This window comes from Perissodus microlepis, chromosome 17 (assembly GCF_051167445.1).
Source record: "Perissodus microlepis isolate ML-2025 ecotype Zambia chromosome 17, ASM5116744v1, whole genome shotgun sequence".
In the NCBI taxonomy this organism is placed as follows: Eukaryota; Metazoa; Chordata; class Actinopteri; order Cichliformes; family Cichlidae; genus Perissodus; species Perissodus microlepis.
In genome coordinates this window covers 1,666,151-1,693,591 of record NC_140477.1, presented here as the reverse complement: position 1 = coordinate 1,693,591, position 27,441 = coordinate 1,666,151, and the positions used below count along the sequence as shown (strand labels likewise).

The window sequence follows — 27,441 nt, the reverse complement described above, 5'->3', positions numbered from 1 at the left end:
GTCTCCACATATAGTGGAAAAATCAGTTCCATTACTTTGAAAATCCTGAATCCGGAAGTCACCGCTAAAGCCGCTAGCTTGGCGCTGGTGTACTTTTCGTTTCACAGGGAGGAGTCAGACATTAGTTTCTTTATCAAAGTGACATGTTCGTGCCGTTATTACTAATTCTACGACATGTATCGCACCGTGTGTCCATAATGTAGCCCGTCTGCGGTGTCGACATAAAGCTATCGATCAGCGACCAGATATTTCTCGATAAAAGGTCGAAGGAAACAGGAAGGCGGAACAAGTAAGTTCGGGAAAGTGGCTTTCAACTGTATCATTTCGTCACCCTGCGAAGAGCCGCCCGAGTTAACTGCTGCCCTTAGGCGGCTTTCCCCTCGTTTACGATAGCGTGTGAGTGATCCGGGTTTGTCGTGTGTTTTTAGCGGGTTTTATATTTGCTGTTTTATGGAGCAACAAGTCCGGCCGAGTTAGCTAGCGTCACGTCACGAATAAACTTCGCACCGCCGTCATGTGCCCCGATGTTGAATCTCTGACTTTTATCCTGAAAATGTGCTTAAAAACGACACAAAGCCCTCCAGACAACGAGCAATGTGGACCTGATACATAGATGGAGGCGTAAATAAACACGGCAATGTCGATTTACGTTGGCAACACGCGGTTTGACTTGGTTTTATTGTCATTCGGCATATTCTTGATTTCACGGCGGAATTGGTGTATGAAATAGGAAATGACTCACTCAGACACCATGTTTCATCTTTTAAGGTTAATCTCTTTTTGCCGAGGCTTGTCGTTTGCAGACAGCCTCTGTTTCAGCCAGCCTCCCAGTGCTGCAGTGTGGTCTCAGATCAATTATGTCGGGCAACTGGGCTTTTTATTCTGATTACAGCCAAATTATTTAGTTGTGTTGCTCTCGTGCGTAAAATTTCTCGCACGGCCTCCATTTCTTTTCCGGTTTAACATTTTTATATCAACCTAGTATGCATCTAACGTATGATTCATGACTGGGAAAAATCCAAATCTCACTGTTGTTTGGCATTTTAGACACTAATTTAACTAACAAACATGCTGTTTGAAACCCCAGATTTTAATTGTTACATACACATGCAATCAGGTTTGACAGGAAGTAGACATTTCAATGTAAATGTGCATATATTAACCAAATTCTGCCCTTTTCTTTTTCTCCTTTTATCGTACACAGGACCGCAGAGTCAGAGACTCAGTCCAAATAAAAACCACGACAATCCATAACCAAAAAAACCCACACTGGCTGTTCACACAACCTTGTCTGCTTCCATTTCAACGGTAAATAATTCACCTGAAGCGTTCGAACAGATTGTCTGCCGCCACCACATGCGACCATGTCCATGGCCCTGAAACAAGTCTTCAACAAAGACAGGACATTCCGGCCCAAGCGCAAGTTTGAGCCCGGGACGCAGCGCTTCGAGCTGCACAAGAAGGCCCAGGCGTCCCTGAACGCCGGCCTGGACCTGAAGCTGGCTGTGCAGCTGCCCCACGGCGAGGACCTCAACGATTGGGTGGCCGTCCACGTGGTCGACTTCTTCAACCGCATCAACCTCATCTACGGCACCATCAGTGACTCGTGCACCGATCAAACCTGCCCGGTCATGTCGGGCGGGCCCAAGTACGAATACCGCTGGCAAGACGAGCACAAGTACAAGAAGCCGACCGCCCTGTCGGCTCCCAAATACATGAGCCTGCTCATGGACTGGATCGAGGTACAGATCAACAACGAGAACATCTTCCCCACCAACGTCGGTAAGTGTTGAAATAAGCCATGAGTTTGAAAATTGAAGAAACTGTCCCGTACGGCGTCTCAGCGGTTGGTTCAAGTCTGTCAAGTCATCTCATGAGGCAAACCAAGCGACCAGCCCATTCACAGACAGACCGTGGCCACGCTTCGATATGGTTACGAAGCCATTCCAGTCAATAAATTCCAAAGTTTTATTTGGTAAACTTATGACTTTTGTTCAGATTTCAAATTTTTCTCCTGTTGGTGTTTTAACCCAGTGGCTCCCTGCATGGGTGTTGGCACCACAGGAAGGGTCACACAGCAGAAAGTGGGGAGCTGATGCTTAAATATATCTTTACTTTTATGAACTGAATGGCTATAATGAGTAACCTCTATTTCATTTTAATAATCCTTTCAGTGTGAATCATTCGGAACGCAGAGAAAAGCCACTTAAATGATTAACTCGTAATAAGTTCAGAGGAAAATTGAAATGAGATGCGAACGATTCACATCTGAAATGTGAAGCCTGTTTTTCAGCGTCCGCAAGGCCACATATGTCAGATTACCTTCAGCGCTGAGCATTGCTAACATCACAGTTAATCTGCTGCAGTGGAATTTGTGGTTTTCTATTATCTCAGAGTGTGTTTGTGTGCCCTGTGCTGTGGCTCAGCAGCTGACTGACTGACTGCAGAAACATGCCAGCCAGTGGATTTAGAAATGGGTCACAGGATGGACAGTAAGGCTATGAATAGAAACGACCTCTGACGCAGCCATCCTCTGCAACACATTCCTAAAACGTTATTTAATTAGTCAAAGCAAAACGATGTGCTGAATTAAGCGTGGGTTGGGAGATGATTCGGCACACCGAGCCCTGTCGATTTTCCGATCGTGTCCGATTGTGACACTGGCCGCGGCTGGTGTCCAGGCCTGAGGGGGAGAAGACGGGGAAAGGTTAATGTAGAAAAACCAGCCTCACTTTTAATTAAATGCATCAGTAATTTCAAACGTGTCTGTTTACTCCGGAGCAAATAAAAGGTCACCGCAGACTGACCGCAGCCTTCTCGCTCTGTCTCCCATCTGCTTGACTCCCAGGTACTCCCTTCCCTAAGACATTCATGCAGGTGGCTAAGAAGATTTTGTCGCGTCTGTTCCGGGTGTTTGTCCACGTCTACATCCACCACTTTGACCGCGTGAGCCAGATGGGGGCAGAGGCTCACGTCAACACCTGCTACAAGCATTTCTATTACTTTGTCACCGAGTTCAACCTCACGGACCACAAAGAGCTGGAGCCCCTGGTGAGCAGATGACATCGAGCTCTGTGTGTGTGTGTGTGTGTGTGTGTGTGTGTGTGTGTGTGTGTGTGTGTGTGTGTGTGTGTTCCTGTCTAGCTATCTTTGTGAGGACCGAAATCTGCATTCTACTATATTTGTGAGGACCAACAGTCACTTGTGAGGACACACTCACCGGTCCTCACAAGTTTGAAGCCTTTTTGAGGCTCAAAATGTGGTTTTAGTGTCAGGGTTACAATTAGGTTTAGGGTAAGGGTTAGGGATAGGCATTCATTTTTAATGGTTATGGTTAGGGGCTAGGAAAACCATTATGTTAATGAAGGTCCCCACTAAGATAGCTGAATGGGCTTGTGTGTGTGTGTGTGTGTGTGCACGCTTGTGTAATAATCAGCCCATGTTAAAACACCGAGATGCTGCATTTGAAGGTTGCTGTGACACAAAGCTGCATTTTAGAGCAGTGTACAGCGGAGATGTGAGGCTAATCTTGCATCGTGGGCCGGACCGGCGAAACTCCCTTCTGTAAGCTTAACGGCATAAATCAGTTTTTCCACTCGAGTTTTTCTATTGTAATAAGTGAAAAGGAATGAAAGAAATCTGTAAGCATGACTTTTAGGGCTTAAATTGTCAGAAATAAATGTATAGGACTAGCGGGCCATATTGGAACATTTGACTGGCCGTTTCTGGCCCCGGGCCTCATGTTTGGCAACCCAGGTAAACAGACTATCACATTTCCTTTAAATTATCTTTTGAGAAGTACAACAAAGAGCCCGATTACTACATTATCAGATCAGTCTAGCATATCGTTTGATTTAGGAAAGTAGAATTGGCACCCCTAGTGGTCAAATCGTGTAAGTGCAAGACTGTTTCTAAACTTCCCCAAAAACTTGTGTGGCTTCTCTGTATTTCAGCATGATTTTGCTTAATGGGTGATGCATAAATTGATAGCTATAGATGAGAAGATGTGAGTTTAAAAATGAAGCTGTGGGTAAACTGTATCCTTTGTTTAGTATAATGAATGAATGAAAACTGCAGTCATGTGATGCCTCAGTGGCCCAGGGATTTAGGTCACTGGTTTTTAGGCTGCAACAAAATGTCCTGTGTACAAGCTGCAGATTGCTGCAGCTTAATGCGATGAGTGGAAAACTACAATAGTTAAGACCCATGTATGAGCACATCAGAGAAATGCAGGACTTCTAAAATAATGAGTCTTTGCAGTTTGTGTTTGTTTTAAAACTGATTTTTTTTTTTGTCTTTCCATTATTCTGAAACCCAAATTTATTTTACTGTTAACTGTCAAAGACGAGTGCTCACTCTGTCAGGTGTGTGTGTGTGTTTTGACCAAAAAGCTTGGACTGCTTACTCTTTGTTTCCCACCTGTATGTTGCCCACAGCAGTGTGCTGTCATGTGATCAGTGAGGAATTGGCTTTGGAAAGGTTCGCTCAGCTGTGTGCTGTTTGTTTGTGTCTGCCACAGAAAGAGATGACCTCTCGGATGTGCCACTGAGGGACCTGCGGACACGGCGAATGGATGCATCCGTCCATCTCGAAGACTGCATTGGAGAACGGAAAACGAGCAATCAAATCCAGAGTCTATTTTTATATTTAAGTACTGTAATCTATTTTAGCTGCATACTGTAGGTTTAACCAGGAAGCCTGTTGCGCCAGGGCGTTCTGCTCCTTCTGAAAAGTTTTCAGACATTTTATCAGAGCACAGTATTAAGAGGTCTATGTTTGTGTTAATGTCTCTTTTTTTTTTTAATCTGAATCATTCCAGGATGCTTCCTCTTTTCTTTTCTGTTCCAAATGATCTAAAATTAGTACGGTTTCTTTCTTTTCACCTGTAAATCTCAGTATGTTCTTACATTAAAGTGATTCTCAACTCTTTCTGATGCTGATGATAATGGGCTGCAGCATTTTTTTTAAGTCATAAAAACCTTAAGATTAAACTGAGGGAAACGGAGGAAATAAACAGAGTATTTTACTGAACTGAATCCATTTAAAGTCATTAATTTTTATTAGTTAAAACTCATATGTGCAGACAGGCTAGATACTGTAATGGTGACTCAGACATCAAGGCTGTTATCTTACACGCTGGGCTGGGAGCCATCGGGCCGGGTTCTCAGATGTCAAACCTGCAGGTGTTTATTGCAGATACTCTTGGCAGCTGAAGGTCACACGAGACTTGAACCTCACATGACAAACACAAGTGGAAAAACATGATGAACAGGCTGTGTTCACTAATGTCCACCAGGAGGCGTCGGACTCCCAAAACCTCCCCGTCTCCCTGAGCTTTCTATCCTGTGGTTGCTGCTGTACTCTTATGAAATCTGCTCAATGTCCCACTTTGAGTCAAGAAGGGGGGGAAAGAGGAGACCTGATTCGGGTGAATGATTTGGCTAAGCTGGTTATGTAAGAAACAGGCCAGACTGTACTGTGACGAACACAGAGAGAGGGTTTGTTTTTGGATGAACGCTGCTTAATGTGACTGAGCCAACAATAGTCCCGAACAACAACATCAGTGGTTGGAGTTGGTGGAAGTTATCAGCGCTTATGGGCGGGGTTATATAAATAGTCACACAGTCTCTCTCATTACTGCTGCAGGGGTGCAGTCAGTCATAATAAACCATTACTCATTCATCTTATTCAAGGCAAATCATGCATGCAAGCCATCGTTCAGAATGGCCCCTTTAGGTGCACCTATATAGTATATGAGTGTAACATCAGTCTTTGCAAAGCTCATAATATCTGATACTGTTGCACACGTACACACACACACAGCTTTCGGCACTGCGTTATGACATAAAGTGGAAAATTACAGTTCACTGTTACACCCACTCTCTAACTGCAGTTTACAGGCAAATACCAAACAGGTTAATTCCTTGAATTTCAAAATAATAGCACTTCCTGTTCGCAGTGTCTGTAATAAATGTAAACAAAAACTCGGCAAAGCTCAGGGCTTCTGTCAGTCAAGTGTTTCATCTGCCAAAACCTCACCACACTGCAGTTACACACAGGAAAAAAAAGAATGATTTCATCCACGAAGCTTTCTGGAAACATTTTATTCAAAAAAACCAAACAAAAAAGTCACAGCCACAAATTTAGAATGACATCTTCAACTTCTTTTTTCCTTTTTTGGTGCTTGAAGAGTAAGTCATTCAAAGACTGAATATGTCTATTTAATAAAGAGACCTCAACGTTGCAGTCAAGCAAAAAAAAGTAACTTGTAACAAAACGCTGTATGTTGTTGGACAATTTAGGCAACATAGTAACTATTTTTTAATACAATGTCTTTAAAGGACACTGTCTAATTCCATAGTCAGAAAGAAACATTGTACTTCACTACATCTAGTTACCATTACATATATCCATGCACATAAATAGTAAGGACAGTCTATGGTTGCTATTGATTCATATCATTAATAACTGAAGACTTTCCTCCTTTAGAAAGTACTAGTTGACTCATATATGTGCTAGTCTGTGGTCACTAGTTCCTTTACAATTACGAATTTTGGAAAGAAAATATGTGAAGCTTGTAAATTATTACTTTCTGATAAGTTAAGCTACAAAGCATTTATAAATGTACACCTAAAATAATTAGTAAAAAATTATTCTGAAAACCATTTCATTTGTTTTATCGCCCTGAGTTTTATCTTACTGAGTACTCAGAGCATTTAAGGCTACAGCCCCGTTCACCCATTCAGCGCTGTGTTTTATGCCTTTAGGTGCTTTTTATGACTTCTTCTAACTGCCGACCTCCCCATTGGTAAATAAACTGCTCAACCTTCAGCTGTTGTTCATGAGAAAATATTCCACGGTTTCAGCTTTGCACAGTTGAAGGATGGTTTCAGTTTCTTCCAACGGTTTTAATGTAGCTTTAAAAATTCTCCTTTGGACAAAGCTGGCTTTGGGGATTTGACATGCGTCAGTATTTTCTGAATTTTTACAAATCACAATGAAGAAGGTGAATCTATCAAGGAAACAATCACTAGCTGCACTCCTGTATGAAACAATTGATTCACTTTTAATGCACAAAAACTGCATATTCATCTTCATATAAAGCGCTAAAATGAACCCATTGTCACCTCCTTCCATCAACCTGGACAAATACATTTTGACATATACGATAAATATGAATTTTGATAAGAAACAAACATGATGTAACAATGTGCCACGGTTAATTCACCCACTGGAATGACCTCATTGCCTCCTGCAACCTGATCCTCTTACAGGAGTGTCCCTCCTCTCACAGTGGAGTCAGTTCCTCTGAACACTGGGCTGCACTCTCTCAGCACGCTTTACGCCTGTTACGTGTGAGATGAGATGTACCCGCCTTGCGCTCTTCCCCTCCCTCCTTCCTTCTCTCTCCCGCCCTCACTGGCGTGTTTTTCTCCTTTGGAATGTACCAGACAGACTCGAAGGGAAGCGCTGGCTACAGGCCAAGAACAAGCTCCAGCCAATCAGACAGAAGCCTGTCCAACTCTGTGCTCAGCAGTTGCCCGTCTGTTGTTTTCATGGTACAGTGTGGTTATTTACATACAATCAAAAACGGGCTGGGATGTAATGTGAGTCAGTAAGTGCCGGACTGAGGACACACCCTTAATGGTTTTGCGGCACATGACTCAGTTGCATCATGCGGTTGTGCAGCTTGTACAGATAAAAAGTGGCGATAATTTTAGGACATTGGAGGTGGAGAGGCCTCGTAAAAAGTTCCAGTAAGATAATGACGTATTTAAATGAGGCCAAAATTTGGGCAGATTCAGCTTCTGGTTACTTGAGCTTGAGGCTTGGAAATAAGACTGGTATGGACTAGTCTGGAAGCACTCTGTAGATGTCCTTCTGGGCCCTCTGTGTGGGACATGTTTCACTCTGCCACTAAACTCAACAACCAAAACGCATTTCTTCCTGAAAATCCAAACCCTTGTGGATCATTATTGCTGGAACTGTTCAAAAACCGGGGTTTCCATATCCCTGGCGAGTTGGGTGTTTTTCCCTGTCCACAGCAAAGACCCATTTCCCTTTCTGCTGTGGACATGCAAAGGCACATCTGTACACTGCAATTCTCCCTAATTCTTGCATAATGACAGTAGATTTATAGTTATTAAAAAGCGGAAGCCATGCCTGTTCCAGCATGTCTTACACCTACTCTTTGCACAAATGTTTCCAATAAGTACTGCTAGAACATTTGATTTAAGTGAAAGGGCTGTATGGTGAGGGCAGAGAACAGATAAAAACAACAACAACTACTGAGTCATACAGCAAGTTATTTAGAAACTAAGAAGTGACACAAGCTCTAGTGCCCAGGCTGAAAGGTCAAATCTTACATTTCAGCCTCTCCCTGTCTGAATCAAAACTACCTGATTCATATCAATACCCTTTGTTACACATGGTTATGTAACAAGCACAAAGTGCAAGCACAGAAAGAACACAAAAGGGTTCCCTAGTGTACAAATGGAACGAGGCTGGAGCGAAACAGTCTGTGTTGCAACATTTTTTGGCAAATCGGAGAGGGATTTCTGGGTACTGGAACAATTTGATTGGCCTAGTGCGCCGTCTTTCTCTTTCTGCCCCATGCACATCCATTTCTGCCAGAGATTACATATTTCCCAACTTGTGGCTGTTTCCTTCTAAGAAGATTGTTCAGTCAAAGTTGCTTGGAAAAGGGAGCACTCTGGGGTGCTGCGACCTCCCATCTAACAAATGTTCAAATTAGTACAAGACTGCTGACTGTGTTTAGCTCCCTAATCTTGTTGGCCTTTGGGGGTTGTATTGATACGTGCCGGACGTGCATTATGTGAAAACACTTGCAGGTACGACTGGCTTTTCATGTATGTGGACAAATATGGTGCACAAATAACACAGAAATGTTTCTGCAACAAATCCTGCTGCTCTGTACCCGAGGGCCTCTCACCAGGCCTGTCTCCATCCATCCATCCATTTTCTTCCACTTATCCAATTCAGGGTCGCAGTTTGGCCCAGCTGTCAGAGGCAAAAAGCAGGGCACGCTCCGTATTCCGGTCACCAATCTGTCACCGCACACATAGAAACTCACACTCCTATGGTAAATTGATAATAACCAGTTAACCTTACTGGTTTCTGGACTGTGGGAGGAAGCCAGAGTACCCGGAGGGAACCCACGCAGGCACCGTAAAAGTGTTCAAACTACGCACAGACAGGCATCAGACTGGATTTGATCCAGGACCTTCACCACTTTGTATTTTCCTTTTGCTGTTACAGTCATATAAGCGTGGGCTTGGGTAAGAAGAGTTTGGAGGATATTTGAGCGCTTGCTTTCCATCCTTACTATTGTTGAGTAGCTCCATAAAGGTGTCATTAAGAACGTGAGAACGTCACGAGAACGTATTATGATGGGGCAATAATGCACATTTCCGGAACAACAACAAAACACTGTGATTGATCCACAGCTTTATCTACGCACATTACAAGGCTACTGCAGCGCAAAACAACAGAGACACGCCTCTGTTAAATCACGTATCAAACTAAACAACCCAGGATAATCTCCAGATTGAGCTGCTTTTACGTCAGAAAGAGCTGCTGTCACCTGTAGGCACGTATCGTGGCCCCGTCCCTCTCTCTTTTGAGCTGTAGTGACACAGACCCACCCCGTGCACCCCGTGAACTTGGAAGTGCGATCTTGTTTTCCCACTAAACCCTGCGACTACACCATGTGCTCCCGACTGGGGATCATCGGCCAACGTGTTACGTAATGTTTGCTACTATTGGGCTTGTGTTTTGGGGGTAGAAGGTGAAAGGAGGTAGAAGGAGAAGGAGAGACACAAAGCATCCAGTTACAAGGCAGCCGACTCCTGGAACAACCCTTACATGGTTTTAATACACCCTGTACATGAATACTCAAGTGGAACTCCAAACCAGGGATTATATCCAGTGGGAAAAAGGAGCAGGGGAAAGGTTTGTTGGACCATGTGCTTATAGTGCAACAAGACCTGAGCACTTCAAGCATAATACATAGCATCACTTAGTAAGCTGGTGTGCAGTTATTACATACTGTATTGTGAGAATACGTGGAAATAAGTTTCTCTGATTATGAGAAACCACTTGACTGAACCTGTCTAAATACCTGCCTCCATATGAGCATATCACATCTAAGGCAACACTGCTGTGGCATCTCACAATTAGCAGATGGGCTGAGAGATCACACATATTTTCTGCGTCATCAGGATCCTTGGATTTCTTTCATTATCACAACCACGACACATTGTCCCCACCCCCGTCGAAACAGCTTCTACATCAGGCTGCAAAACGTGCATGTACTCTCACAAAAGGTCAAAGGTTCAGCTGGAAATGTTCGGTTTCTGGCATCATAGGATATGAAGAAATGTTGATGGCTTAGCTAAAGTAAAAACTATACGGTTTGGACTGATCAAAAAAATCTAATATTTGACATGATTTCTTGTTGTATGCAGTTAAATAAAGTAACGTGTATTCAGGAATACTTCAGTACACGCCTCAACAGATATTTGTCTTTTAAAAACCATACATTGTTCTAGTTAAACCACAGTGCAGTTTAGCCAGCAACAACAACAACAACAACAAAAATAAGGCTGTCTGTATCCAGTGCGTAGTACAGCTCATAGTTAAGTACATTGTGGTCCCGTTCTGGCTGTATCGTGCAACATTGCATGAGACCATGCGCCACAGTGATATGCCGCAGAAGCTAAGGGCATGGCCCCGGCCCAGTCTCTGAGAGGGAGCTGGGTGCCGTGACTAAGACCTTGGTTTTCGATGAAAACCCTGTCCGTGGTCATTCATCCCTTGGTGTGAGAGTGAAGTCATTATAATTGTAGACTAGAGAGTTTTTGACGCAAACAAACATGGGGCAGTGCTAGTAACTTGCACTGCTTATTTATGTATTCACAAAAAACACAAGGCTGGCTCTGTTTTTAAGTCGAGTTAATAATTAAAGTGTGCCTTTGACGTACAGCGGCAGCAGCATAAACAGATGAGGTGATCGGGACGGTGTAAACTCGCAGATCTGGTTTGCTGCACGTTGCACTATCTCTCCCGGCCTCCATCGACATCCTCTTCCATCAAAACAGCGGTGGGACGTGCTGACTGTGACTACGTGCGTGTATTTTTTTCGTTTTGTTCTTCAGTAAGTCCCGCCTCGGGGCCCTACCCCCTCCTAAACAAAACAGACCTGACTGGTTCAATACCAATTCGTGTACGGTGCTCTTTTTTCTTAAGTCTCTATCCTAAAATATGGTCTAGAGTTCAACCGAGAATATAATACATAATCTAAATGGCCGAGCTTATTAAGTTGTGCTTATTGTGTGTCATATTTAAATAGCTTTTAGTGTTCTTTCCCTTAAGAAGCTGTAAAGAACGCTTCAACCAAACGAAATGGTACCCTGCCACAATAGCCTTTTCTCGAATATACGCGATCAGTGCGGGCTGCTGACGCATTCCTCGGGAGGGCGGAGTCAAGGGAGGTTATAAAAACACCCACACTCGTTCTTCTCAACCGCCTTCCACGCACAAACTATCAGTCGTATTCCCCCCTTGACGTCCTCTGCGGCTTTCGAAGCTGTGGGTCAAGCAACGACGCTAACACTGGAGCTATAAAAATTAACAACGGGGTAAGTAAGGAGAAAAAACAAGCTGCTGCGGCTTTGTTTTGCCATTTAAAAGCTAAATGGCTTTTTTTTGGAACCGCTATGCAGTATTACCGCTCACTGGCTAATCTTTGTTGTCTGACGTTAAAGTTAATTCTGATGTAACTGTCAACTGGTTTGCACTTGTGGGTTACATTTTGACTGGAGATGTGTTTTTGTGTGTGTTGGTAGCCTTCCTGTAGCTGTTTCACCGTTTTAACCATGGCCTCTAGATACATTTACTCATTAGCCAAACTGCTATGATTTTAATGATCTGTCCTCGTGCTTAACTGTCTGTACCTAACCTAAGGGCGAGCTAAATGGGAGTGACGTTGAATGCTAGCTGTTGCGCTCTCGCGCTCTGTTTGTATGCGCACGCGACAGAGATGAGCCAGCCTGCTGTTTGCCTAAGCGTTTAGTTAATCGTCCACAATCTGGAAAACACGAAGAGTTTAGGTGTTGTGTGTTTTTTTTTACACTGGATTGTAACGCTGGGGTCTCAAATTGTGTCGTCCACAGGGCTCCCGTTTAAAGCGCCGCACCAAGCTGACCAGCTAGCGCAGTGTGATCACTTGCGTCTCTCTCTGAAACGATTTTGTTTGTTTCGGAGAAGTGCAAATTGATTCAAAAACCACTGCCGCCGCATATCCTGATCGGAACCCCCCCCACACACACCAAATCGAAGCAAAATGGTGCAAAATAAGATCGCCGAAGTCACTGGATTCCACCGCTCCTTCAAGGTGAGCTGGAACTCTATCCAGGGATAGCTCGAGCTCCTGTCACTCCTTTTGGGAAGATTGTAATCAGAGCACGTTTGGCAACATATATGAGAAGGGACTTCACCTAGCTATAGATAAACGCATCTTCTGGCTGACAAACATGGTATACTTCCTGCTGACACGGGCACATGCAGCTGATGAATGCATGGCTCCAGTATGCCACAGCTAATAGTTGAAAGATGACCAAGAAAGATCCTTATGGCCTTGGGACATTCTTGTGTTGGTGTAACAGATATGAGCGATTATTCGAAATGTGTCAGCCTCTCAGTCTAGTTTGGCTTTATAGTCACAGTAGGTGTTATGACTGACAATAGATGCTCTCATCTTGAATGGTTCACTGAGATTGCACATCATAACAAACATGTTATTACTCCATAGGGGCAAAATCCCTTTGAATCAGAGGACTTCACTAAAAATGGATCCCATCTTATCGATTCATCATTTAATTTTGACTCCTCCCCCAGACATGGTGAGTTTTATGACTTGGCTGTTTTTTAAAATGGTAACGCTGTCCAAGTTCAGTATAATTCACATAAGTAAAACTTCCCCCTAGTTTCTCTTTCAGTATTTGGGATTTGTTTGCATTCCTCTATCAATAGCTGATGGTAATGTAGGCACTCCTGTTTTGACAGACATGCCTTCCAGTCAGCCTATTGACATCCCCGATGCCAAGAAGAGAAACAAGAAGAAAAAGCGTTGCCGGGCAACTGACAGTTTCTCTGGAAGATTCGAGGGTAAAAGCTTTCATTCCTAGTTGTTATAAAAACAGCTGTATAAGCTGCTCTCCTTCATGTAATTGTGTTTTGCTAACTTGCTGTTTTTGCCACAGATGTCTACAGACTGCAGGAAGAGGTCTTGGGAGAGGGCGCTTATGCCAGAGTGCAAACATGCATCAACCTCATCACCAATAAAGAGTATGCTGTAAAGGTAAGACACTGCCACACATTCAGTGGATACAGTGTGCTTTAAAGTATTGTTGTCAATGAAACATTCCTATAGGAGATGCTAGAGTTCTAGGACTCTGTTTGGCTGCTTTACAGTCAGAGGGTTGGATTACGTAATGAAATTCCTTTGTGTGAAGAGAGGCTCTGAGCCATGAGAGGAATTTAATATAAGTAAACTGGGCCTATTGCATCAGTGTTTCTATTGTGCTTCCTTTTCACGTCTTTTTCTTGAGAATTTTTGAGGGAAGTTTTGGTCTGGGACAGGATGCCTCTTTATCTTTTCTCTTAGTTCAGCTCTCTGTAGTGGTTTTCTGCAGACTTTCCTCTATTGTGCTAGTGATGCACTTTTTGTGTAAAAGACTAGCTGCTGCTAGTAGACACGCCCCCTCACTCTTTTTCTAGCTCGTCAGCCAATCAGAGAGCTGGAAATGATATACCTTCCCCCTTTCTTTACAGCTTGCACAGAGAACATTGTGTGCTGCTAGCTGTGCCAAAACAAAACCCACAGAAAGGAAGGAGGGGTGGTGGGTGAGGGTTGTGACCTGGTGTGTTTACACTGCTTTGTTCTCACTCTGTACAGTTACTTTTTCGATTTCCTTTTTGAATGGCGTGAGGACTTGTATGCACATGTTCAACTCTCGGGGACTTCCCTTTTTATTACAGTCATTTCCTTGTTTTAGGAGCAAAACATTGTGAAATTTTATGTATTTATTTATTTTTTTGCTGAAGTGTGCAAAAATTTAAATAATCCACTTTTTTTTCTTTTGAAATCCCATTTGCTCATTGGACATAAACATTAATTAGTTATTCCCCAGATTTTGTTCATGTATGGAACAAGTCTGAGTTAAAGGCTGCTTCTTTAGTGCAAGTGTCCATATCTTATTTTTTTTCCTAATTAATATTTCAGAGGTGCTGTACACAGATCCTCATGTGACTGATCAGTTTGTCCCAGAGTGATTTGTTATGGATCCCTTGGGACTATGCAGTCCTGGGGGAGGAGGTAGGACGGTCTGCTGGGAGTCGAGGGGGACTCAGACTACTCCTGCCAGATGTCCCGTCTCTCCCCTCCCCCTCTCTAGACACAGGGGGAGTAGGGGGGTGAACGGCATGTGCGGGCTCTGTTGCAAACGCAACAAAAGCTTCAGGCACCCATAGACGCACAGAGGGCCGAGCAGCGTGTGTCTGAAGGCTCCCAAACAAGTCCTGTTTAAAGCTATTATTTCACAAGCCTGGGTTGATGTTAGAACCTGCAGTGAGGTCTCGCTTTTCAGCAGGCTGATGTTTCACGAGCTGCAATTTGGATAAGCGACCTTAAATCTACCACTTTAAAAATGGTGTCCTCCCATTTGAGATTGCAATGCATTCTTCAACCTTATAGTTTCTGTATGGAAACATCTACCAGGGTGGGAGTTGTGCTGTGGCAGGAGAGGGTGAGCTGATTGTTGTCCTGCTGACTCAGACTGGAACAGTACACAGGCTTTGGACTGCTCACAGGCCTCTTGTCTGTGTATTAATCCTAGACACATACTGCAGCTCTGGCCCCAGTGGGCTTCAATAGCAGCTGTAATCCAGCTACCAGGAAGAGAAGCATGCACAGCCTCCCAAGCACACAATAACAGACCAGAGCTGGAAAATTCAGGCTTTTTGCTTTGGTGTCAGCAGTCTATCTTTCTGTCTCTCTTGGCACAGCATTATGCAGCTGGTGGCCCTCACTGTGCTGTGGTTCCCGGCACCTCGGTTATTTTTAGAGCAGTTTTGATAATTGTAAACATTTTGGATTAGGTCATGGGATGTTTTGAAGGGAACGCTTATGGCTCCTTAAGATTTACATATGGGTTGTGCATAAAGGTTAAACATAGAGACTGGGGGCTGTTATTTTCATTCAGCTCTGTCTCTGGTATGCCGGGCAGTGCTGAAAGTAGGTTAACCTATCTCTGCAAGTGTGTCACTGGGTAGGATAAAGGTTGGCAAGCAGGAAAAAGTTGGGAAGGAAGCTCATTATAGGGGACTGCATATGGACTGTATAGTGAGCTCTATACCGTCTGCTTTCCATTAAACACAGCCACAAGTGGGGTTTGTGGTGCAGTGAGAGAGTGGCTGCCATGCCCACAAATATGTATACTAAGCACTTTAAGAATTGTCCTCCATCCTTTTCTGTATAAAAACACCAAGTTCTGCTGAAAATGGGCTATTTCTGGACAAAGTGGGCTCAGCTTTGGTGCTTTTCTGTTGCAGATAATCGAGAAAAGGCCAGGTCACAGCCGCAGTCGTGTCTTCCGTGAGGTTGAGATGCTCTACCAGTGCCAGGGCCATAGGTAACTTTTGCTGTTATGACAAAACTAAAGCCACTTGACAGTCGTATGGAGGCAGTCACAAAGCCCTTTATTCATCATCGCACTGCAGACCTCAAATGACTCGGTGCCTTTTTGTTTTCTGCAGAAACATCCTGGAGCTGGTGGAGTTTTTTGAAGAGGAAGACAAATTCTACCTGGTGTTTGAGAAGCTCAGAGGAGGTTAGTAAATTACAGTTGGTAGTTTACAAAGAAATTCTGCTGCTTTGGTGAGTGTGTTTGAAAGCATTTAGCTTTTAAATGGAGCTAATGGACTCTCATTTCCCTCCTAGGGTCAATCTTGGAACACATTCACAAGAGACAGCACTTCAGTGAGCAGGAGGCCTGTCTCGTGGTGCAGGACATTGCCAGTGCTCTAGATTTCCTTCATAACAAGGGTAAGATCATTTGAACAAAATGGCAAGCAGTATTACTGCTCACAGTTTCAAATTAAATATGGATATAACAGGCATCTTTTTGTTTTTAGGAATGGCACATAGAGACCTGAAACCTGAAAACATTCTCTGTGAGAGTGCACACAAGGTGAGTTTACTGCAGAGATATTTATGCCTAAACGTGTTTCAGAGGTCAGCTGATATGTTGATAAAGCTGCTGCTGGCCTTTTGTTAAAATCTGCTCTTTTTCTCAGATATGCCCAGTCAAGATCTGTGACTTTGACTTAGGCAGTGGGATCAAGCTGAACAGTGACAGCTCACCCATCTCCACGCCTGAGCTCCTCACTCCTGTAAGTTACTCATCCAAAAAATGTTTTTTAAATCGCTGATCCAGGAGCAGATTAATCAGTTACACCGTGACATAGTGATTTGTTTTCTTGCTGTGGATAAAAGCGGCTGTAAATGTGTTTATCAAGTCTTACCTGGCTGATCATTGGCCAGTCCTCAGTGGGGTTAACTGATGTTTACACTAGTTTACTGCTGGGCAGTTTCTCTGAAATGGCATGGGTTGCTTCCTGGATGTGCCAAATTTTATGTTCCTCTTATCGTGCTGGATACTTCAGTGTGTTAACATTTGGAAGCATATCTGTCTATTTAATGTTTATGTCCGTTGATGTCTAATCAGTAGCAAACACTGAGGGGTCATGAGCTTGAGTCTGGGGGTTATGATTGTTTAACTTTGTGGCTGTCGTCACAACACAAAGCGATACCTCTGAACAGTGTCCAGAACAGCAGGAAACACTCAACCTCAGAGAGGAGTGGTAAAGTTGAACTGGCAAGCTTTCCACTTGTGTCAACACTTGCTCAGTCTGCTGGTTATCTAGTGTGCTGAATAGATGGACCAGAGCAGGTGAGGGATAGCAGCTCAGCCCTCAGGAATGTGGTTTGGTGGTTGGGGGCTTTCGGCATTGGTAACTTCATCTTCCTTGCACAGAAATAATGGATGGTGGGCCCATCCCCGGACTTGTTGAAGGGGATATGGTTTGGGGCCAAGAGGTGTCATGTGCTTTAGTCTTAAATCAGGATCTCCCTCGGGTTAAGTTGATCCAGTAATATATTAAAGTGTTTGTTCAATGGGAGAAAAGCCTCTGGAGTACAGAACGTGGTGTGATAGCCCTGGGATGTAACACTGGAGGGCACACGATAACTTTTACAAGGCTGTGTCCTGTGATATGAAGGAGTCGCAGTGAAAAAAACCCCACAAGCGTTTGCTTATTTCTCCTTTCTCTCTGTGTGGTGAGAGGAGGAAAAAAACATACTCTCTTCTTTCAGCTCAGTCTCCGCCCAGTGGCCCCAACCACTCTTGTGCTGGTCTGCGCTTTCTTTATGTACTTCATACAATAGCTGTGCATAAGGCTTGTTCTAGAAATTTTAGTCTCTCTCCCCCCACACATGGCAACTGAGATGTGATTGGTTAGCCCAGTGGGAGGGGGAGGATAACTGGGAGGTGCAAACTCTGCCCGCTCATGCGCTCTGGCTTGTTTTCCTTGCTTGATCACAGGAACAATGTTATGATTTTCATCTCACGACTGGTACTCTCTCTGGGCCCCCTGTAACCACTTATCTGCTGTTGCACAATATGCACTTTTGCATTTGAAGCACAGTTCCCTGGTTCTCAAATACATTTAATGATTTACAGGTTTACTGTAAATGTAGTGGTGCTGTACTGGGTGTAAACTGGGAAAATAGGGACTCGAATGAGCTGAGATAGACCCTTCTAGGAAAAAGGCTAATTTTAGTTTACTAGGAATTCTGCGTGAGTGATTGCCCACCTATGTGCTCAGTGAGATGTAATTCTGGCTGTTCGAATGCCGAGGCTTATATGTAGCAGCTGGAAACGGTAACACTGCACACAAGCAGTTTAGACTGTTTAATTGAGGAAACTGCTTGTTTGTACCTGTCATAAAGGTAGGTGCAGTTCTTGAGGACAGAACAAGTCTTCTTCCTGTAAGCCTCTCCTAGTAATCCTTTCATTTACAAACACCAGAGGTGTGTCATCGGTGCTGTGGGTATGGTGTGACTAGTCACATGGTCGTAGGAAAGCCCCAGGTTGCAATACCGACAAATCCTGTGGTAACAGCAGCTGATTAACAGCTCTCTGCAGCTTACTGGAAGGTTTGAAGAGGATGTGACTGCAAGTTCGCAAGGTGTGCAACAGCACAGGAAGAACAAATGCAAGTTTAGATTTAAGTCTGTGCCAAAGAGCTATGATTACTGTTATTTGACTGCCCTCTTTTAGCCCTTTATCAGCTGCAGGTAGTCATAGACTGGCTATCTATGTCCTGACTTGTTTGTGATTCAGGGGTGGTAAAGCAGCTTTTAAACACGATTAGCCTTGATAGCTGTTTATGATAACACAACTATTGCATTAGTCTTCAATTTCAAAGTACCTTGGTTGGCAAAAAAGAGTGTGTGTGTGTGTGTGCGTGTGTGTGTGTGCACGGCAGCTGTATTTGACTTGAATCCTGGAGGATTGTCTGTGTAAGCAGTTGCCCCAGACTCGATGATGGCGGAAACATGGGGGTTGGGATTTTCTTTGACAGAAGCGTCTTTGTCTGAAATGAGATTCCTGTGCAGCAAACTTCATTACATAAAACTGGAGGTGGAGTTAGCAGACAGCTGGTTTATGTTACTGGGACACAATGGAGGCCTGCTCAATGTAAACCTGTGCCTCCACAGATGGAATGAAGGATATGTGGGGGACTTCATGACAAAAGGACTAAAGCGTCTCAGAAATGAACATGATCTTTGTCCTGCTGAACCAACGACCTGCTTTTTTTTCCCCCACCTAAAACTATCAAAACAGTACTTGCTGTTTGTGTTCTCAAGTTATGTAACTGACCAGGGCTCAGCCCAGTCTCTGGTTATGCAGGACAGCCAATCCTCTTTTCCATGCTCGGGGTTTGGCCTAATTTCTCTCCTAGCTACATAACAACATGCTGGTAGAGCTGAGTCTGTCCTTGCCCTCAACAAAGTCTGCCTGGGCTGTGTACAGCTGCGTGATCAAAGCAGTGAGTCACCACTCGCTGTCTACCCACACAAACCTGCCTCATAACACGTTCCAACTAAGAAATGTTCAACGGACGAAGACGAGCAGTTTTGTAGATTTTAAGTGAACCCATTACTGCAGATAATCATGCGACTGTCACATAGACTGCCCCCACCCCACAAGCTAAGAGTGGGGCCTTAGTTTTCACACTCGGAGCCACGAGGTGTCAGCTGAGTGAAAGAATGTGGCAGCAGCCAAGCAAAGCTTCTCTTTTTTCCTCTAGTTTAACTCTTTCATGCTGCGCTTTGTTGTGTTTTTCGTCCCTTGGGGCTAACGCACTGGCTTTCTTGCTCTTCTTTTAGTGCGGCTCAGCAGAGTACATGGCACCTGAGGTAGTTGAGGCCTTCAGTGAAGAAGCTACAATTTACGACAAGCGCTGTGACCTGTGGAGTCTTGGAGTCATTCTGTACATCATGCTAAGTGGCTATCCTCCATTCGTAGGCCGCTGTGGTGGCGGCTGTGGCTGGGAATTAGGTGAACCCTGCCACACCTGCCAGGTAAGACTGTGATGAATTCATTCCTGTGAGTTTTGTTTGTCTTACGTTATCTTTGTGAGTTCAGAGCAAAGTAACATTTGCAAATGTTTCGTATTTGTTTACAGAACACTTTATTTGAGAGCATCCAGGAAGGAAAATATGAGTTTCCGGAAAAAGACTGGGCTCACATCTCCTCAAGTGCCAAAGACCTGATATCCAAACTTCTGGTCCGGGATGCCAAAAGCCGTCTGAGTGCCAGTCAGGTGCTGCAGCACCCCTGGGTGCTGGGGGTGAGTCTGAATCCACCACTATGCCACTTTTTTTTGCATTTTAGGCAAATCACAGTAAAGTTGTTCAAATCAAACAAAAAACCAATAACATGACTTTGATTTTTCAGGGTGCATCTGACACTTTGCCAACATCCATCTTACATCAGAGGTGAGAAATTAAGAGCGACAAGACACTCTGACAATAAACATTTCCAACTTTATACCTGCTTTGATCACAGCTTAATCTCTTTCCCCTTTCCTCATCAGGACCAGCAGTGCCAGGGATCTTACAGTTTTTGCAGATAAGGCCATGGCTGTGAACCGGCAGCTGGCTGAACAGGATGGCATGGAAGAGCAGCAGCAGCAGGAAGTCCAATTTTTTGTTACCGCTTCTGGCTCGTCTATGCGCCTCTCTCCTCCTTCCAACTCCAAGCTGGCCAAGCGCAGGCAGCGAAGCAGCCAGCCGAAAGGTGGGCCCGTCTCCGCCGCGGAGCTTCGTCAGCTCTTGGCCCCCCTCGTCATCGTGGGAGACTGTGCCTGAACTTTCCCGACCTTCCGTTATGATTCAAGTCCTGTTCCACGACTGCCCTGAGACTCTTCCTCCTCAGTTCTGGCCCCTCTCTGGCCTCGGTCCCTCTGCTATTCAGGTTCTCTTGCCAGCTGTAAAGGGAGATGCTGCCTGCAGCCCTTCCTCTAAATGCCTTCTGCCCTTCTCCAGCACTTCTGAAGCACATCAGCACAGGGCCTGCATATAGCAAACACAGCTATGTGCACTTCCAGGTTGGGGAGGAGGGCCAGTTAATGACTTGTTGGACAGCAAAGTATTTTCTAAGTTATGTTGGTTTTTTGTTTGTTTTTTTTCCTCATGCAACTCAGTTCAGAAGAAATCCGAACATAGATCTTCGAAACTAAGCTCAGACACCAAAGGACAACCTGTTGTGCTGCTCCCACGTTACAACTGGATCCACTGTGAATTAAGTTATCTGGAATGTTTTTTGCCTGTATGTATATGCATGAATGGCCCATCTGCACATACGTACAAGCTTATGCAATATGCCGAGATGAAGGCTGTTCCTGTCTTGAAAGGATTCAGTGTAATAAGGGTTGGAAGGGCTGTAAGCCAGTGCTGTCCGTGCCTGAGGCGCGTTGGCTGGAGACTCTTCAAAGTCTTTTTTTGTTTTTTTGTTCCCCTCCGTTTAAGATGAGCTCTTTACAGTCGACTCTTGTGTAAATGTCTGAGATGCGCACTTATCCAGCTCGGTCGCCGTGCACTTAGTGCTCAAAGGGCAACGGCTGTTTGTACCTGACCAGCTACGACTTGCCGCTGCATCAGTTGATGCGGTTTTTCCTTTTCTTCTAAATTGAATCTAAAACTAGTGAATTGATTTGACTTGGTCATGCTTGATGGCTGCCGGGGAGGGGGGAGGGGCCAAAGCTCATAGTGTGTATATCTGGCTTATTAAGCTAATTATACAGTACTTAAAATGGCTACGCAAGTGAACTGGGTCAGTGTTACTTTCATTGTAAAGAATTTGACGTCCCCTTGCTACAACCAGAATTTGTATTTTTTTTTTTTTTCTACGGATCAATTTATGGATTTAACTTTAAATATTTTGGCAGTAAAAGTTTAAACTCCTGTGAAGGGGTTGAAAAGCACATTTTGCCCAATGTGACCAGACTGTCATTTGTTGATCAGATTTATTTGGACCATCATCTTCGTCCTCCTCATCCTTCAGGGTCTCAACGTTGTCTCTAACGACACGCCGCCCCTCCCAGAATGTCACAAATTTTCTTTAAATGTTAGAGGCAGAGGGGAAAAATAAAATAAAATAAACACAAAAAGGAAAAACATTCCACAAAAAGACAAAAAAAACTTCAGACATTTAGCTGTATAAAGTTTACTTTTTTTTTTCCAAGTTTGAAAACTCCATGTCAATGTGCCACACTGATTTTTATTTTTATTCTTTTTTGTATGGCTGTTAATAAGCTTTTTTTTTTTTTTTTTTTTCCTATGGAGATTTTTTTTCCATGCAGGTGCTGTTCAGTTCAGGTGAAACACCAGATGTTTTCCTTTGTTGTTTTTTAATGTTTGTTTTTGTTTTTGAGTTTTTAAAGTTGAGTATGTGGTGTATGAGGTAAAAATGGAGAAAGTTTAAGTTGAACTGGAGCGTTCGTGCCCAGTGAAGGCAAGTTTTTAAGTGTTATATATATATATATATTATTTTTTTTTTATATGTGAGCAGGGTGGGGAATTGGCACCAGCACCAATGTGGTAAAACATGAAAGTGGCTGGTACATTTCAGACACAGAAAAAATTAGTATGAAGTTGCTGGTGAATTTGGAGCAGTTATCCATGAGTGGCTGGTACATGTTCATTTTTCCCTACTCTGCGTTGGCAATAATCTTTCTTTGTCGTTAATTAGACTAAGTTAAAGCTCATTCTGAAACTGACAGGTAATGGACTGGCGATGACGTCTCTCAGCACTGTAGCCATTTCACCAAAGAGGGTTCAAGTCATGACATTGAAACATATGATCCACGACCTAGCAGAGATAAGTGGGGAACTTCTGGTTGTCTCCGTGTCCTGTCGGCAGCACTGCAGCGACGGTACTCTGGAAATGGTGTCAGATGACCCGTTACTCTGTTAATAGGACACTGTAATAGTTCTAAGAATACCTTTCTACAGATGCATAGTTATGAGGGTTTATGTCTTATAATAAGACTTACTTGAATATGTGTATGCAGCTGTTTCTTCATTTTGGAAACTACTTTGCTTATTGGTAATCTCAAAGCATTAAGCTAATGATCAAGGCAATCTTTGTGGGGGGGAGGGGGGTGAAAATATACAGATCAGTATTCTGCCTTTTTCTGGGGGGGGGGTCTTCATACAACTGAGTTTGTCCCTATCTTTGAATGGGGGTGGATACTCAAACGCACACTGTGGCCATACTCTGTAATATCCCGACCAGTACATTAAGGGTTTTCTGGGTCATGACCATTTCTATTTCATGTCGAATGGCAGTAGCTTTTGTTTTTCTTTCGACTGCCTTTTATTGGGAGAAAGGGGACAAAGTGATATCCTTCAGCCTCTGTTTTTTTTTTTTTTGTTTTTGTTTTTTTTTTTGTTTTTTTTTTTGTATATTGTCGCTGACGTCGTGTTAAAATTCAGTCATTCGAATGGATAGTACCAACAGTCTCCCCACAATCTGAATGTAGCCTGCAGGTGAAAGCATTTAAGGCAGATCAGACCATTTAAATGGTTCCTTCTCATGAGCACAGTGTGCCAGTCAGCTACAGTCCAGGCTTTGGGTTGACACCTGATTTTTAACACTGTCTGAATCGCCCCTGAGACCATTGTGTTCATGGGAAGTAGCTTCAAACGAATACATCCTGTAGTACAAGGTATTTTGATTTAAAATAAGCACTTTACTGTACCATGTGAATGATTGCAGTTCACCCAAGGCGACGTTTATGACCGTTGCTTTGGAATTTTGTATTGTTTTTCTAAAAAAAAAAAAAAAAAAAAAATGCAATAAAATGCTTTGAACGACATTCTCGTCTGGCCTGTCACTTTTTTCTTTTTTTTGTTTTTGCTTGAAACCAGGAAAGTGAAAGACCTGTACTTTCCCTGCACTCTCAGTAGTTTCACATTAACTAGAAGGCTTATCTTCGGCCCAAGGCTGAGGCCGTTTCAGCTGAATCTGCTGTAAATCCCAGTATCAATTACGCTCCCTGATAACGTGAGCCGTGTCACATATGCCCTTGGCTGTTGGTAAATGTTTCTCACACATGGAAATACGACTGTGGTTTCATGACACGTTAGTCACGCTTGCAGCAGTGGTGAGGGGAGGCGCTCTTCTCAGCCAGACGCAGACTGATGCAACCTGCTGCAAGAGCTGCAGCCTCTCTGCCACCTGATGATCCTCACAAAATCCCTTCTGCTGAATTAACGAAACATGTCAGTGTATGATTTCAGCAGGCTCTGGCATCCCGTGATTAGTCAGCTGTGCAGATGGAAATATCTCAAGAGATGTTATCAGCTGGGCTTGGTCAAATGTGCGTGGAGAGAGGACAAAAATGATGATACTGCACAAGAAATGTTCTGTGTGATGAAAGGGTCTCCGGAGTCTGCTGTGTGTGCTTGGCAGTAACGAGGGTTACAGCAACTGGTTTAGAATTAACTGGCTAATGTGATTACTTGAACGATTATTTAGTCAAAACTGAAAAATGTCCTTCCTGATTCACAGTCGTGTCTTTAGATCTCTTGTTTATGTCAGGCCGGTGAAACTAATGCTCAGTTATTTTTAATAAGATGATCACTACAATCTATTAGTGATATTTATGTCTGATTTAAACCAAACTTAAATGATCTGTGGGCCCCTGCTGACACTGTCGTCTCATTGGAGGGCCACAAAACAAACAAACAAGAAAAAACCCACAAATATTTCCTGAAATGTAGTGTTTTGTTTTTTAAATTTCAAATATTGTATAAGAAGACAAAACTGTAAACTAATTGAAGCCTTTCATTGAACTACCAAATAAACACATTGGTCCTCTCTTCCTGGCCACACATGTGGCATCACTTCTGCTTTTATTTTGTTCGTATTTGATAAAATACAAATGCAGACATACGTGTACACATTTGTTTGTGGCTCTTTCACTGAGCTAACACAGCCGATCCCTCGGCATGTTTGTGCTCTCTGCTCATGTTGGCCTCATATTCAGTCATTTTTGGCGTTTTAAAGAACTTATTTTAACATCACACTCAGCAACAGATAAATCCTCCCTAACAGTAAAAGTACTTTGTGCATTAGATTTCTTCACGTCAGTATACGGGCCACAACTAGGAGTGACGTGGGCCACAAGTGGCCCCGGGCCGCGAGTTTGAGGCCCCTTTTTTAATATATTAAAAATATATTATCAAGGGGGGGGTTTCAACTAGCACCCGTGCAGTCGTGGTGATGCTTTAACTCGTCCCCCTTACATGTGGACTGGCAGGACTTCACGCAGTCACTGCGTGGGTTTATCAGCGGAGGCCAAAACACACACATTCTCACACTGTTGCATAACTTCTTGTTCGGCGCAGAAAAAGCGTCAGAGGTCTGGAGGAAACTGCATGATGCAACAGCAGTTTGTTTTCTGTGCGGTGTCCAGGAAACATGGCGTGATCCACGGGAACACCGCGCAGGTATTTGTCTCCCCCTGCTGTCCCGTTAAAGCATTTCAACGGTACGTGCAGGCGGGGTAAATGAGCTGCAGATAACGGAATTTCAAGTCCCAACATTTAAATGTTCAACGGCATCCAGTTGATGTTATTTGTGCACCGTGTGCGTGCGCAGATTTGTTTAGAAGGAAGGATTTCTCTAACATGAATCATATGAGCATGTTTATTAATAAGCTACAGGGCCTGCTGAAGTCTATTTATGTATCTTTAGATATATTTGTGTCGTGGTTTCAGTCCATTTACTTTTGCTTTTGGTATTTTCCCTGTGAAAACAATCAGCTCTGTATTGACATCTGGTTTGCATTTTATAATAATAAATAATGGAGCCGAGTAGTTGCCTGTTTCACTTCATCTTTAACAGGATCATAGCTACAAAGATATCTGTGTGAAAAGCAACGCATATCAGTTCACTGAAGGTAGTTACAATAAATCAGGTGAAATAAAAGCGTCATCTTTAAAGCCCTTCATGACGCCCTGTTGTTTTTCTCGCCGCCGACACATTCGTGCCATTTTACAGCAAAGTAACAAGTGTAAGCAATATTAGCTAAATTCAATAGAGTATTTCCAGATCTTATCATTTTCATCCATGGTTTGATGAAATTGTTCTACAATTCTACAGCGGCTGCTACAAAATCCATTGTTGGACAGAGGCTCGTTTTATTTCTCTGGCTTTGGCTCTGGACACCAGCACAGCGGACACTAAATCAAACAATCAAAATGTGACTGAAGTTTAACCCAAAGATTTTGCATTAACTACTGCAGAACAGACTAACAATCTTAAATGTACGGCTTATTTTTTAATACTTGAATGAAAATCTTTTGCTGTGAGTGACGGCCTGAACTCTAAATTGCCAAATGCCGTTTGCTCCCGTGAGATGCTCTGCCAGACCTTGTTTATGAGACTCTCTGCCTTGAGTTTTGTATTTAATAACTGAAAAGCGGCTCTGTTGGATTGAAATCAGGTGACTGACTTGGCCACTGAATAATATCCCGTGTCTTATATGAGAAGCTCTTGGGCATTTCTACAGATTTTGGTGATTCTGAGCAGAACGCATCGTCCTGCGCACTTTATAATTCATCCTGTTACTTCTATCAGCAGCCGCATCATCAGTAAACATCAGTGACAAGGTAACACTGGCAGTCTTACATGCCACAGCGTTACCTCACCATGTTTTAAAGATAAAATGGTATTCTTTAGATCATGAGCTGCTTCTCATCCCAGCTGTTTCAGATGTTTTCCTATAAAGTCTAATCCAGTCTTCCAGTTCTTGAATGTAATCAGCACTCTAAACTTTGCAAGTCCTAAAAATATTTGTATTTTTTTTTAAATAAAAGGCTTTAATTTTGAAAAATCTACATTATCAATGGGGCAAACATTTTAAAATAATGAGTTTGTTGAATGTTTTTGCCGTAGAAAATCAATAATGTGAACTTCAGCTTATGTAAAATTAAAAGCCAAACTATTATCCATAAGAATAAGTAAGAATGTGTTGAAGAATAAAGGGATTCATATGAAATACTGACTTTCAAACTCTTTTGCATAATCGAGGCTTTCTGTGTACATTTGCACATATCTTAATAAATCACTGCAACTGTTTTTTATTTCCATGCAAAGTATAAAGAAATAAGGAGTGGCGCACTTTTGCAAAGCACTGAAGTAAACCAGCCAAAGGTTCAGGCGTTGAAAGACTGCCAATTATTACGTCACTGATTACTGACCTGCACACCTGAAGCTGAGCTGGATCTAATTGGTAGCGCTGTGCGATACTGCAGGGCCAGTATTGCCGATACCAATACATGTAAACTATAAAGGGAGCTTGTATAGATGAGAGCAGTGTGTCCTGACTTATATGAATCAGCATTAGTTTTTTAAATTCTGAACACATTTTAATGACCACTAAATCACTGTTAACACAACAAAACACTCCACTGGTTTTGTTGCATTTTGAAAATTAGGTGCGACAGTTAACACAAAAAAGTTAAGACATTTATCGCACTAGATGTTTTCCCCCCCCAAAAAAAATCCAACACAATTTTAACACAATTCAGTGCTACATGCTGAACTTGGAGGATTTAGTATCGATCTCATTGTGCTAGTATCGATCCCATACCAATACTAGCGTTGGTATCGGTACTATCGGTCTGCCCACCTCTACTAATTGGACCGAGTGGAGGGCACAAAAACCACGAGCAGCGCTTAGTTAGAAATTTGCCAGTGGAGCTGAAGGTAGGTATCACGT

The 27,441-nt window shown here is 43.2% G+C and overlaps 2 protein-coding genes across 3 annotated transcripts; both read left to right on the top strand.

The window, feature by feature from the left end:
• Positions 1 to 60: 60 nt before the first annotated feature.
• On the top strand, positions 61 to 5,031 carry mob3a (MOB kinase activator 3A). Of its 2 annotated transcripts, none has more exons than XM_084910222.1 (4): positions 61 to 289; positions 1,205 to 1,782; positions 2,849 to 3,051; positions 4,520 to 5,031. In XM_084910222.1, the coding sequence occupies exons 2-4, from the start codon at positions 1,365 to 1,367 to the stop codon at positions 4,547 to 4,549; spliced, it is 651 nt and encodes a 216-aa protein (XP_084766348.1). In that variant the 5' UTR covers positions 61 to 289; positions 1,205 to 1,364; the 3' UTR covers positions 4,550 to 5,031. The 2 variants fall into 2 exon arrangements, with proteins under 2 accessions (XP_084766348.1, XP_084766349.1); XM_084910223.1 differs by lacking the exon at positions 61 to 289 and adding an exon at positions 302 to 396.
• A 6,499-nt stretch (positions 5,032 to 11,530) lies between these two features.
• On the top strand, positions 11,531 to 24,506 carry mknk2b (MAPK interacting serine/threonine kinase 2b). Its single transcript, XM_084910061.1, has 14 exons — positions 11,531 to 11,660; positions 12,195 to 12,415; positions 12,833 to 12,923; positions 13,087 to 13,188; positions 13,284 to 13,381; positions 15,634 to 15,713; positions 15,838 to 15,911; positions 16,022 to 16,126; positions 16,216 to 16,271; positions 16,378 to 16,473; positions 19,535 to 19,729; positions 19,834 to 19,998; positions 20,106 to 20,146; positions 20,245 to 24,506. Exons 2-14 carry the CDS (start codon positions 12,365 to 12,367, stop codon positions 20,516 to 20,518), a joined length of 1,428 nt encoding a protein of 475 aa, XP_084766187.1. The 5' UTR covers positions 11,531 to 11,660; positions 12,195 to 12,364; the 3' UTR covers positions 20,519 to 24,506.
• Positions 24,507 to 27,441: the final 2,935 nt, after the last annotated feature.